Here is a 14692-nt window from a genome sequence, read left to right as displayed (position 1 = left end):
ACTGATAAGTGAATGATCAGCATCTAATCTACTCAATTATGCACAAGAATCAACATTACTAACAAACTTCCAGAAAGCCAGAACTTTACTCCAGTTGGAGGCTGGCTATCTGAAGACCTTCAAGGCAAACAAACGTTTACCATCAACATTTCAAAACATTACTGAACAAATTTTAAAATTTTAAATCCTGTAGTCAACTGCCTATTAAAACACACAACCTTATGTTGCAGAGTTAACTCACTGTGCCAAGTTCTACAGTTACAAACAGTGAATAAGACTGTATAAGCAGCCTCGCTCACTGCAGGCATATACTCACACTATATTAATCCAGTCTTTTGCAAAGAGAGAACATAGTGACTAGCAAAAAGCTTCACCCACAATTCAAACTATCATGAATTTTTCTCAGGTATACCCAACACATAGTTATAGGAAAAATGTTTATCGCTTACAAGATTTTTGCTGTTCACACAGTAAAATTGCCACACCAAACACATGCAATGTAACTCTCCTTTCTTTACTTACTGATGAGTAGATGCAGCCAGGAGAATGAGTGGCAAATGGGTGGGGTATTTCTCAGCTGGATTCTTTGTAGAAGTGGGGCAGGAAGAAAAGCGGATGGTTATGACAACGTGACGGAATAGGAGACACAATAGGATTGAGGTGCAAGTGGGTGATGTACCATCTGACTGCTGCCTTAAAATCCATCCTTACACCACACAACAGACAGCTGTCTGTTGCTGCCATGTTAAGGAGCCTGAAATCCAAAATCAATGCCTATGATCTTGCCTGTGACAGCCACGGTATAGTTCCCATCCATGAGCCATGTGACACTGGAGAACTTTCAAGCATTACTCCAATGGTCAGCCTTTATAGGTCACTGCAGAGTGGAGCACCACCCAATCCAAGTTCCAGGCACAACTCCAATTATCTACTTTGGAGCGCTGTGACTATATTCCCAGCAGTGCAGCACACAATATTGGTATTTCAAGTGCAGCCTATACTGATGGTGCCTACAGCAGTGTTTGTCAGTTGTTACAAGACAGAGTGCAGGAATGTAAGCTTCAACAATAGTTCTCATATTAGTGCCAATCTTTTAGTGGATCAGGACAATGTCTACCTTGCCTTCACTGGAAAGCTGTTTCATTTGCTGCATGTTACCGTGTACAATGTGTGTGTTGCAATGAAGCTCTATTCTTCTCGCCTATTCAGGAACATCTCTCTTCTTGTGCACTTTTCCTTACTTTTCTGTCTCTGAAAATTTATTTCCATTGTCTTGTGTTCCATCAGGTAGCATTCTGATCTGTGTTCATGTGCTTCCACACCAAGCTTGATGGTTCTGCTCCATGTTTAAAAAACATTGCTTTTGTTTCCTTTGGGGTGCAGATGACTATACACTTTTGTTTTCTCATGTTCTGTGATTCTTTGGCTCATTCTTATCTGTTTTATCTTGTGCCTGTCTTGTGCCACTTCATCCCTTCATTCTGGTATCTTCCTGCCAGTGTCATTACACCACACAATCCCTCCTTCAAGATGTCCTGGCCTGATTGCTGTATTTTTCTTCCAGGTCTGCACCTCCTTGATGGCACTGCCATCTCCTCCATGGGAATAACAGTTTTCATATTTTTTGCTGCTGTTACAGTGACAACTTTACCCCTGAGTACAGCACACAACATTGGAATCTAGGACATCACCGGTGCACCTTGCAGTGCCCTACTTGCACCTTCATGAATGATTCTCTTTAGTGACAACATTACAGCCTGTCAGGACTATTTACACATTGCTTTCGCTAGGAAGCTGTTCCACTTGCTGAGTATTATGTTGTTCCTTCCATGTTGCAATGATATTCTAATGTTCATGGCTACCTGAGCACATTTCTTTCTTGTGCATGGATCATCCAGAATTGGTGGTACATCGGACCATGAGTGTGGGTGGCAGGTTGGGCAAGGGAGTTCCTTGTTGAACTCCCTATAGAAGATGAGGCAGAATGACAAACACATTGGTCTGGGAACAGACTGTAGAGAAAGGCTTAGTGGGAAAAATTTTATGAGCAAAGGCAATGGCATCCCACATAAATCAAGAGGACAAGATGTGTTATTGTATGTACATTATCTTTGGATACAGTATCTGTACATTTGTGAGGGCTAATCTAAAACTACAGTCAGGATTTTCACATGGTTTTGCATTAACAGACACACAGGTTAGTTAGCAAGGTTGGTTTTTATAGCCTATTACTGCAATGCCAGACATGTCCAGCCATTGATACTTAGTGTTAGCTGTGGTAGCTATGAGAAATGTAGAAACAGTTTTTGATGTAAAGAAATGGTCAGAATGTTAATTTTTCTGAACAATCTACTCACAAGACACAGACATAAGTTCTCTTTCATAATAAGTCATCAGTGCACATATACATCCATGACTAGAAGTGTAGCAAATATTGTAGTATAATACCTTCACTGACTTTGCCACCCACAAAGAAGGGAAAGATAAGAAGCTCCTTCCACAAAACATACAGTGCTCGGTTCTGTAGAAATACAGCAGAAATATACATTTCTAACACCAACTGTCAGCCTGTGTGGTCAGATAGTACACAAACTCAACAACACATCACAGTACCACACAGAAATTGGACATTCCTACAGATGTGTGGACTCAGAAACAAACATTCTGGCAGGTCCCTTAAGTCCAATGGTTCACAGAAGAGTTACGGGAGCCTCTGAAAATGTTGGTACCAAATACTTCATAGGGTAGTGCTGAATTTATCAACTACAGCCTGTCAAACTAGATTCACACCCCAATATTTAATTTCATTCTCTCCCCTAAGAGGCTGTACAAAAATATTCTGTTTTGAAATTCAAATCACCCTCAATGAATGAAAAATGAGTACATAGAAAATATTTTTCATCCAAGAGCAGACCTCAAATGGAATACTCCCATTTCTAAATACTTTTGATGGGAGAATCATGAAAGTAAAGGAGTGAAATGACATGGAAGAGTGCTTGGTAGTGGAGACGTAATGTTTTCTGTTCATCTGTAGAATAGCCAACTTGCATTGGAGCTCTCATGTTACTTGATGTGATATTATTTCTTGGTCAAAGAGGCTTGGCCGTCAGAGGTTCCGCTCAGGAAATTGCAGATACAAAGAAAGAAAATCTCTGTGAATATTAGTACCCTTATTTCTACAATGATCCAATACATAAGCAAGGTCAGATACCAACAAGTGTCTGGAAAGAATTTACATGTGCATTATCTGATATGCGATGCTCACAATGAACACATTTCTAGTTGTCATGTCACTGGTGCCATATTGGAACAGAGAGAAAATAAAACATTTTTCTCAATTACTGTTGCTGCAACTCCAGATTCAAATCACACTGAACAAACAACATTCACCCTGCATTATATTTACTGTGATAAGGATACTGATAAATGTCAAACACTTGACTGGTTTTTTTAATTTGTAGATTGTAATCAGGAAACAAGAGTAAAACTGTTAGAAATATTTTACTGAATTTCCAGTCTTCCCAGTTTTTACAAGATTTTTACCATCTTTCTCTTCCCAGGTATATTAAGATCCTTGTTACCCTATGTTTTGTTACCACAATACCACTCTAGCCATATCTTTATAAGTATCAAGTGCCTATTGTTTTGAGCGACTGATCATGAAGCATCACTGGTGAAAAAAGTATGACTAAAAAAATATGACTAAAAAAATAATTTTGTGACCTGAGAAATCATTCATGACCCTACAACCCTTGCCACACGTCCACGGCATCAGACAAAACTATATTTATGCATCAGACCAGTAATTACATGCATAATTTGCAACAAAAGTATGACAACTCTGAACCACTGGTTCTTAGCAACAAGTAATGTTATAAATACACGTTTTGATGTTCCCTGAGAATATCATCTTTAGAACCCACAGCAAAATTTTCCCTTATTTCCAATCAAAAGAAACTGCAAAAGTGGACATCCCCACAGTTTTTTTCTTTTCGTACAGAAAAAATTGGGGATTTTGCAGCTTCTCAGGAATCCCACATGGAAAAGATGGCATATTAAAGCAACGAAAGTCCTGTCCATACCACACCTAAGACAAAAGAACCAACCAATTTGATCTCCTGGTTTTGAGGAAGTGCATAACGTTTACATTTTTACCCTGTACTGTAGGATAGTTGCACTATCACAATTCTTCCTACAGGGATACAAATCGTCATGCATAAACCAATTGCAATTGTGAAGATGTGGTTAGTGTTTTAATAAGAAATTACATATACTCTTTATTTTATCCCAATGAGCACATTTTGTTGATCTTCAATATTCCTCAAACTGTCATGTTTCATGTCAAACCACCTTTAAAATAACAATAAAATTGGGTTAGTATAACAATACCATGAAAATCAATTTTTAACTTATGCAAGCTTCCAGAGCCACACCAAGTATGTTACATTGTCAATAAAATTGGGTTGCTATATTTCTAGATAGCGGCCAGCCCTGTATCATGCTCCATGGCAATCTGATGGCTGGGTTCAGTTTGAAAAACCCGATGTTTACTTTACCTGCCATTATCTTAGTGCAAACAATGACATTCACAGGAGGCATGTCTTACAATATGCCAGTCCTCCTCATTAACTTGTTCTCCCCTTATTGCACTTTCAAAAATGCTAAATGCAGAAGGATAAGCATATATTTGACAGTTCTGTGTAACGTGTACAACAGAGGAAGATTGCAGAGACAATGACCATTTGAATCAGTTCAACAATGCCACCTGTCATGAAGCAGAATTGTGAGAAAATTATTTATGGACAGTGACATTCCTGAAGTGTACCTTTCTGCCCATCTTACAGCATGACAGCAATGGTTCATCTTAGGGATGAGATATGAAGGTGGCTTCACTCCATACCCAATGTCCACTATTTCCATCTTCTCCAGTATCGACTATCGAGGAAGAATGGATGAAAGTTTCCCCAAATGAGTTCAATCATTTAAAGGAGAAGTGTGGACACACCCCATCTTGAAGTCCACTAACAGGTGCCCAAACACATTTGATTCCAGAGTAGGAGTAGTAGAGTAGAGTAGAGTAGAGTAGAGTAGAAACACCAACCTCCAACTGTGGGCTCTTATTGTTACTCACCTGGTGTGTGTGCAGCTGGAGACCTGGAACTGGGGCCAGGCTCGGGCTCCAGATGACGCTGCCTGGTCTTACCCCCAGCACCCCCAGCTGTAAACACACAGAGGAAAACTTCTTTTAAAATCTTTATCTACTGCTTTAATGATGTGTTCCTATTATACTTCCAATGATGCGTATAAGCATATTTTATCTCACACAGAAGTGTAGTGAGCCTACAACTCATTTCAGCAGCCATTATTAAGAAAAAGAGACCCATGGCCATTGCATGTTTGTAAAACAGAAAGAAAGAAAGAAAAAAAAAGCTTTTGGCATTGTTCTCCAGGACACACATTTTATGAACTGTGCTTATACATGATACTCCCGAGGAATGATGCACAGAACTATGCCCTATTAACAATGTACTTAAAAAAGTAATATTATTAATACAGTATGAAAATAGTGACCTTAAACAACATATCATACATAAATGTACAGATATTGTTCATTAGATTTATTTGTATTGTGTATGTGGTGACATATGTCGGGGGACAATATGCACATTCAGCAGTGGACGCCTATTGCAGCGGCTTCGAGTGAGAAAGAGTGTGTGTGTGTGTGTGTGTGTGTGTGTGTGTGTGTGTGTGTGTGTGTGTGTGTGTGTGTGTGTGTTTTTGAGGGAAAGTATAATTTGTTAAATCAAAAGTAATACAGTAAGTTATTTATAAAAATGTGACGTAGCAAAGGCTTTAGTTATGTATTTTAAAGTAATTATTAAAAGGGTTTCAGGAAAGTATAGAAGATAAGGTAAAGAAGATAGTTTGTCATTTGACTAAATAGTTACACCACAACACATCTGACTGTAGTGTTAGGAGAAAAAAGACATGAAACGGAAGCTGTGGTTGACAGAGGAGTGAGACAGGTGCTGGCGTCTTGCACAACTAAGCAAGTGAGCACAAAATGTGATATTAAGTGACCACAGGCTAGATTTATAGTAGTAGGCAAAACACAAGGGGGGAACAGCACTATTAATGTGCTAATGGTAAAATGCAGGAGCGTCTATAGAAAGGTCCCAGAACGGCTCTCATTAATAAATGGTCATAACGCCCACATAGTGCTAGGGACAGAAAGTTGGCTAAACCAGATGTAAACAGGAATGAAATTTTAAACTCAGATTGGAATGTATAATGCAGAGACAGGCTTGACAGTGAAGGGGGAGGTGTGTTTATAGTGATAAAAAGTACAAAAGTATCGAAGGAAATAGACGGAGATCCGAAATGTGAAATAATTTGGGTGAAGTTCACGGTTAAAGTGGGCTCAAACATGATAATTGGATGTCTCTACAGGCCCCCTGGCTCAGCAGCTGTTGTGGCAGAGCACCTGAAGGAAAATTTGGAAAATATTTTGAGTAGATTTCCTGACCGTGTTGTAGTTCTGGGTAGAGATTTTAATTTGCTGGCTATAGACTGCGAGACTCAAATGTTTGTAACGGGTGGCAGGGACAAAGAATCCAGTGAAATGTTTTTACATGCATTATGTGAAAACTACCTTGAGCAGTTAAATAGAGAACATAATCGTGGCACTAACATATTAGACCTTCTGGTGACAAACAGCCCCGAACAATTTGAAACAGTTAATACAGAACAGGGAATCAGTGATCATAAAGTGATTACTGCATCGATGATTTCAGCCATTAATAGAAATATTAAAAAAGGTAGGAGGATTTTTTTGTTTAGCAAAAGTGACAAAAAGCAGATTTCAGAGTACTTGACAGCTCAATGTAAAAGATTTGTCTCGAGTAGCGATAGTGTTGAGGATCAGTGGACAAAGTTCAAAACCATCGTACAATATGTGTTAGATGAGTATGTGCCAAGCAAGACTGTAAGAGATGGAAAAGAGCCACCGTGGTACAACAACCGAGTTAGAAAACTGCTGCAGAAGCAAAGGGAACTTCACAGCTAACATAAACATAGCCAAAGCCTTGCAGACAAACAAAAATTACGCGAAGCAAAATGTAGTGTGAGGAGGGCTATGCAAGAGGCATTCAATGAATTCAAAAGTGAAGTTCTGTGTACTGACTTGGCAGAAAATCCTAAGAAATTTTGGTCTTATGTCAAAGCGGTAGGTGGATCAAAACAAAATGTCCAGACACTCTGTAACCAAAATGGTACTGAAACAGAGGATGACAGACAAAAGGCCGAAATACTAAATGTCTTTTTCCAAAGCTGTTTCACAGAGGAAGACTGCACTGTAGTTCCCTCTAGATTGTTGCACAGATGACAAAATGGTGGATATCAAAACAGTTGACAGAGGGATAGAGAAACAATTAAAATCGCTCAAAAGAGGAAAGGCTGCTGGACCTGATGGAAAACCAGTTCGATTTTACACAAAGTATGCAAAAGAACTCGCCCCCCTTCTTGCAGCGGTGTACCGTAGGTCTCTAGAAGAGCATTCCAAAGGAGTGGAGAAGGGCACAGATCACCCCAGTTTTCATGAAGGGACATCGAACGGATGTGCAGAACTATAGACCTATATCTCTAATGTCTGTCAGTTGTAGAAGTTTGGAACACGTACTATGTTCGAGTATAATCACTTTTCTGGATACAAGAAATTTACTCTGTAGGAATCAGCATGGGTTTTGAGAAAGACCATCGTATGAAACCCAGCTCACGCTATTCATCCATGAGACTCGGAGGGCCATAGACACGGGTTCCCAGGTAGATGCCGTGTTTCTTGACTTCTGCAAGGTGTTCAACACAGTTCTCCACAGTCATTTAGTGAACAAAGAGCATATGCACTGTCAGCCCAATTGTGTGATTGGATTGAAGAGTTCCTACATAACAGAATGCAGCATGTCATTCTCAATGGAGAGAGGTCTTCCGAAGTACGAGTGATTTCAGGTGTGCCGCAGGGGAGTGTTGTAGGAACATTGCTATTCACAATATACATAAATGACCTTGTGGATAACATCAGAAGTTCACTGATACTTTTTGCAGATGATGCTGTGGTATATTGAGAGGTTGTAACAATGGAAAATTGTACTGAAATGCAGGAGGATCTGCAATGAATCGATGTATGGTGCAGGGAGTGGCAATTGAATCTCAATGTTGACAAGTGTAATGTGCTGCGAGTACATAGAAAGAAAGATCCTTTCTCATTTAGCTACAATATAGCAGGTCAGCAACTGCAAGCAGTTAATTCCATCAATTATCTGGGAGTAGGCATTAGGAGTGATTTAAAATGGAATGATCATATGAAGCTGTTCGTTGGTAAAGCAGATGCCAGACAGATTCATTGGAAGAATCCTAAGGAAATGCAATCTGAAAACAAAGGAAGTAGGTTACAGTACACTTGTTCGCCCACTGCTTGAATACTGCTCAGCAGTGTGGGATCCATACCACATAGGGTTGATAGAAGAGATAGAGAAGATCCAACGGAGAGAAGTGCACTTTGTTACAGGATCATTTAGTAATCACGAAAGCGTTATCGAGATGATAGATAAACTCCAGTGGAAGACTTTGCAGGAGAGACTCTCAGTAGCTTGGTACGGGCTTTTGTTGAAGTTAGGAGAACTTACCTTCACCGAGGACTCTAGCAGTATACTGCTCCCTCCTACATATATCTCGCAAAGAGACCATGAGGATAAAATCAGAGAGATTAGAGCCCACACAGATGCACACTGATGATCTTTCTTTCCACAAACAATACGAGGCTGCAATAGAAGTGAGAACCGATAGAGGTACTAGAGGTACCCTCCACCACACACCGTCAGGTGGCTTGGGGAGTATGGATGTACATGTAGATCTAGTCTGCCCACACCACCTGTCATAGCCAAGCACAGAAAAAGTGGCAAACCTAGATAATATAAAGACATAGTGTCTGTCCTTTTGGTCACACATCCATAGCAACAGACACCATACCTTTATAAATACATGTGCCTAATGGCATATTTGCCTTTCAGTCCAGATGCACGATGTTGTCTTATTTCACAGAAACACAATAGACCTGCAAGCAAAGTAGAACAACATACTGGGAAAAATATGCTGTAGTGTCCATCATATGGAGATTTGCGTTAGATAGGAAACGTGCTCTGACAGCCAGAGCAATTAAGGTGACCACTCATGTAAAGTGAGAAAACAGGAAGTCAACTATGTACATATACTGCTTTGCATTATTGTGTTTCCAGTCAGGAACTACTCATTTAAGGCAATGCATTTGTAAGAAAACCCACATTGACACAGCTCCTTCAGTGATACTGAACATATTAAACAATAGGTTAACAACAAAGGGTGTAGGCACGTGTGCTGAAGGTACAAGTCCTTCTAATGCTGTTTCTGGTGAAGGTTTTAAAGAACTAGGCCAATGATTAATAGATCTAGGTGCACATTCAGCACTTCATATGTACTGAATACATCAGCACAACACCACATACCAATGGTGTCTGCCTTGTCTTGTGTTTGGAAAGGAATCTGCTCCATTCATTAACAGTAGTTACTGTTAGCAACATAATGCATATCTTACTCTTCATCTTTGAGCTTGCATTCAGTACTGCTCAGTTCTGTCTCAGGATTGTTCTTCCACCCCTATTAGTTCTACATGAACAGTGACACACACAACTATGGATAACGTAGCTCACTTAGAATTGGCCGACATGTAGTTTTTGTATGGGTTCATTGAATGCTGTGGAATGATTACACTGTGCTGAACTATTCCCACAGCAAAGGCCACCACACCACAGTTTCATCAATGTGTAGTGGCATTAACCTGCGTTTTGTGTTTTGATGTTTAAATACGCAAACTCTTCCATTTTTGCAAAAGTTTTTCATAGAAACCATTGTAATATGGGTAACAGACTAAATCAATTAATCTTACTGTGTGACAAGCTGCTGTAGACAGTGTGTTCCTTATACCAAAATACTTAGGGACCCCTGAACAATGTCTAGACGTTTGTCTGTGGAGTTCTGGTTCACTATTTGTACTTTCTTCAAGCCTTAATATTTTGTGACAATTGTTTTCCAGTTTTGTTAATTATTTCATAAAAGATACAATTTCAATATACTGTATATTTGTTACTAAGCAAAATACATGTGTCACAATTTAACCTTGAGAAACAACAACTTAGTCAGCTTTGTAGGCCAGGTGTTCCTGACACTGAAGTAGTAATTGTGTATACATTACTTATGTAATTCAAAAGTCATTAATTACTTAAGATACTAGTTCAAGTCACCACCTATCCCTGTACACAGTCACACTTTCCTAAAATTCTGATAACTTGCAGTCTGCAATTTTCTGCACATGGTGGCATTCTTAAGCTTCCAAATTAATTTGGCTCTGAGCTAATATTATTAAAAATTTTATTTTTTTAGTTACTTAAAAATAGCAACTGTTGGAAATCAGGGATATCTTGTTGAATATCAAGAAAGAAGCGCCTTGTGGTGTAAACCAATGATATAAATCATTTGGTACATGAAAGAAACCAGCAATAAGAATTATAATAGGTATGCCAATAATTGGTACTGCTTCCTATGTTCATAAAAAGTTTGAATACAATGTGGCAATTTCAATCCCATTGAGAAAGACACACTTCTCAACGCGAAATGCAAAAATAAACAGTATAATTGTTAATTGCCACATTCCAATTAATGACGATAAGAAAAATATGAGAGAAGTAGCAGCATTTAACAACTTTTTGAAGACAAAATATCAAAATTTACATAAACAAATTTTGTGATGCTACTGGGGTATTTTAAGAGAATATCCAGCCCATAAAAAAAAATGAACGAAAACGGTTCAGGACTTACTAATCTTCATAAAACATTTCAGTTGAAGTTTATGTCAGCTTCTTTCATAAAATGACAAGGAAAGCAAAATGGTGGCTATCTCCAAATATAATACTAGATGCAATGCAATAAGATCAAGTGGCTATTTCTCAAAACAATACTAAAGAAATCATGAATGTGAAAGTAACAAGAAACAGGGAATTTCTCTCTTATCATCACATGACAAATTAAACTCAATCTTCTCCCTAATAAAACCACAAAAGACAGCAAAAACAGATTAAATATAACACAGAGGCTCAAAAGAGACAATACAACATTTTTAAGAAGAAATTAAAATAGGTGAATCAGGAAAATGGGAAGAATTATCCAAAGCAATCAATAGGGCATTGAAGAATCTATTGGTACAATAAAAAAGAAGAAAGTCTGGTGAAATGTAACATGTGAAAAAGCAGTTGCGGAAACAAAAGAAAGGAAAAAAGTAAATGTTCTTGGTAGACTAAGCACTTTGATAAATTTGAAGGGCAAAGGAAAGAAACTGAAAGAATAATAAAGGGTGCTAAATGGTCTTTTGGGAACTGTAAACTTCTTGACATACAAAACAGCTTTGTTAAAGATCACACCCAGAATTTCTATAGGATGTTTAAAAATCACCTAAAGGGCTGCCAAGCTTTAAGTATTTACTTCAGAGAATAAAATGGTAAAGTAAGCAAAATAAGCAAATAACCTGTGAATTAATGAGGAAGTATGGTACTTTCAACAAATCTTGAACTCTGGAGAACTGAACTGTCAGCTATAATTTCCACATCTTCATGGAAAAACAGAAGCAAATCCACCACCTACAGCCAAGGAAATCTAAAAAAAAGGCAATAAATACCATGAAAAACATCAAAGCCAGCGGAGAAAATTATTAAATGGTCTCAACCAAAAAAGATGAATTCAGACCGTATTTTAAGAAATATGGGAAACTGCAAAGATGCCAAAAGGCTCTAAAGTGGCTCTTAACCATCCTGTGCACAAAAAAGGCAATAAGCATAATGTAAATAGCTCCAGAGATGTATTTCTGCTGTCAGTGAGCAGGTAGAAGCAACACTTGATAGCTACTTGTGAGAATATCAGAGTGGATTTAGAAAGGGCAGATCTTCCTCAGAACAGAATTTCAACATCAAGTCCATAATCTGCCACACACTTACAAACTCTAAGGGCATAGCTTTAACATTTATATATTTTAAAAAGGCAATTAAATTTTTGGGGCAAATGGTAAATGGAGATACCATGTGGTGTAACCATGAATGTTTACAACACAAGGTCTCTGTCTAACAATTTGAAAATATAGCACTACAACCCAGTTGCAGGGCCAAGTGAAGGTTTGGTGTTGAATAACAAATTACACAAATTTTAAGTGATAGATAGAAGAATCATTTGAAACATGCTCACTGTGCTAAGAAATATGGAGGTGTAGATATTAGGATGTATGTTGTTGTTGTTGTTGTTGTTGTGGTCTTCAGTCCTGAGACTGGTTTGATGCAGCTCCCCATGCTACCCTATCCTGTGCAACCCACATCCTTCTGAATCTGCTTAGTGTATTCATCTCTTGGTCTCACTCTATGATTTTTACCCTCCACACTGCCCTCCAATGCTAAATTTGTGATCCCTTAATGCCTCAGAACATGTCCTACTAACCGGTCCCTTCTTTTTGTCAAGTTGTGCCACATACTCCTCTTCTCCCCAATTCTATTCAATACTTCGTCATTAGTTATGTGATCTACCCATGTAATCTTCAGCATTCCTCTGTAGCACCACATTTCGAAAGCTTCTATTCTCTTCTTGTCCAAACTATTTATCGTCCATGTTTCACTTCCATACATGGCTACACTCCATACAAATACATTCAGAAACGACTTCCTGACAAATCTATACTTGATGTTAACAAATTTTTCTTCTTCAGAAACACATTCCTTGCCATTGCTAGTCTACATTTTATATCCTCTCTACTTTGACCATCATCAGTTATTTTGCTCCTTTACTACTTTAAGTGTCTCATTTCCTAATCTAATTCCCTCAGCATCACCCAACTTAATTCGACTACATTCAATTATCCTCATTTTGCTTTTGTTGATGTTCATCTTATATCCTCCTTTCAAGACACTATCCATTCCTTTCAGCTGCTCTTCCAAGTCCTTTGCTGTCTCTGAATTACAATGTCATCACCGAGCCTGAAAGTTTTAATTTCTTCTCCATGGATTTTAATACCTACTCCGAATTTTTCTTTTGTTTCCTTTACTGCTTGCTCAATATACAGATTGAATAACATCGGGGAGAGGCTACAACCCTGTTTCACTCCCTTACCAACCACTGCTTCCCTTTCATGCCCCTCAACTCTTATAACCGCCATCTGGTTACTGTACAAACTGTATATAGCCTGAAACTTCCTGGCAGATTAAAACTGTGTGCCCGACCGAGACTCAAACTCGGGACCTTTGCTTTTGCAGGCATGGAAGGGCCATGAAATTTCATATCAGTGCACACTCTGCTGCAGAGTGAAAACTTCATTCTGGAAACATCCCTCAGGCTGTGGCTAAGCCATGACTCCGCAGTATCCTTTCTTTCAGGAGTGCTAGCTCTGCAAGGTTCGCAGGAGAGCTTCTGCAAAGTTTGGAAGGTAGGAGACGAGATACTGGCAGAAGTAAAGCTGTTAGGACTGGGCGTGAGTCTTGCTTCGGTAGCTCAGATGGTAGAGCACTTGCCTGCGAAAGGCAAAGGTCCCGAGTTCGAGTCTCTGTCAGGCACACAGTTTTAATCTGCCAGGAAGTTTCATATCAGCACACACTCCGCTGCAGAGTGAAAATCTCATTCTGTAAATAGCCTTTTGCTCCCTGTATTTTACGCCTGCCACCTTCGGAATTTGAAAGAGAGCATTCCAATAAACATTGTCTAAAGCTTTATCTAAGTCTACAAAGGCTAGAAACGTAGGTTTGCCTTTCCCTAATCTTTCTTCTAAGATAAGTTGTTAGGTCAATATTGCCTCACATGTTCCAGTGTTTATACGGAATCCAAACTGATCTTCCCCGAGGTCGGCTTCTACTAGTTTTTCCATTCTTCTGTAAAGAATACGCGTTAGTATTTTGCAGCTGTGACTTATTAAACTGATTGTTCTGTAATTCTCACATCTGTCAACACCTGCTTTCTTTGGGATAGGATGTATTATATTCTTCTTGAAGTCTGATGGTATTTCACCTGTCTCATACATCTTGCTCACCAGATGGTAGAGTTTTGTCAGGACTGGCTCTCCCAAGGCCATCAGTAGTTCTAATGTAATGTTGTCTACTCCCGAGGCCTTGTTTCGACTCGGGTCTTTCAGTGCTGTGTCAAACTCTTCACGCAGTATTATATCTCCCATTTCATTTTCATCTACAACCCCTTCCATTTCCATAATATTGTCCTCAAGTACATCGCCCTTGTATAGATCCTCTATATACTCCTGCCACCTTTCTGCTTTCTCTTCTTTGCTTAGAACTGGGTTTCCATCTGAGCTCTCGATATTCATACAAGTGGTTCCCTTTTCTCCAAAGGTTTCTTTAATTTACCTGTAGGCAGTATCTATCTCACCCCTAGTGAGATACGCCTCTACATCCTTACATTTGTCCTCTAGCCATCCCTGCTTAGCCATTTTGCACTTCCTGTCGATCTCATTTTTGAGACGTTTGTATTCATTTTTGCCTGCTTCATTTACTGCATTTTTATATTTTCTGCTTTCATCAATTAAATTCAATATTTCTTATGTTACCCAAGGAGTTCTACTAGCCCTCGT

The 14692-nt window shown here is 38.9% G+C and overlaps 1 protein-coding gene across 1 annotated transcript in view; it reads right to left on the bottom strand.

Annotated features, from left to right (window-relative positions):
- The window catches only part of LOC124605872 (late histone H1-like), a 198972-nt gene that overhangs the window by 44986 nt on the left and 139294 nt on the right, over positions 1-14692 (bottom strand). Inside the window, exon 3 of the mRNA XM_047137819.1 lies at positions 5132-5218. Coding sequence (XP_046993775.1) covers positions 5132-5218 — 87 coding nt within the window. The remainder of the gene's footprint in view (positions 1-5131; positions 5219-14692) is intronic.

This window comes from Schistocerca americana, chromosome 3, assembly GCF_021461395.2.
Source record: "Schistocerca americana isolate TAMUIC-IGC-003095 chromosome 3, iqSchAmer2.1, whole genome shotgun sequence".
NCBI classification, from domain to species: domain Eukaryota; kingdom Metazoa; phylum Arthropoda; class Insecta; order Orthoptera; family Acrididae; genus Schistocerca; species Schistocerca americana.
This window is presented reverse-complemented; position numbering and strand designations above follow the sequence as displayed.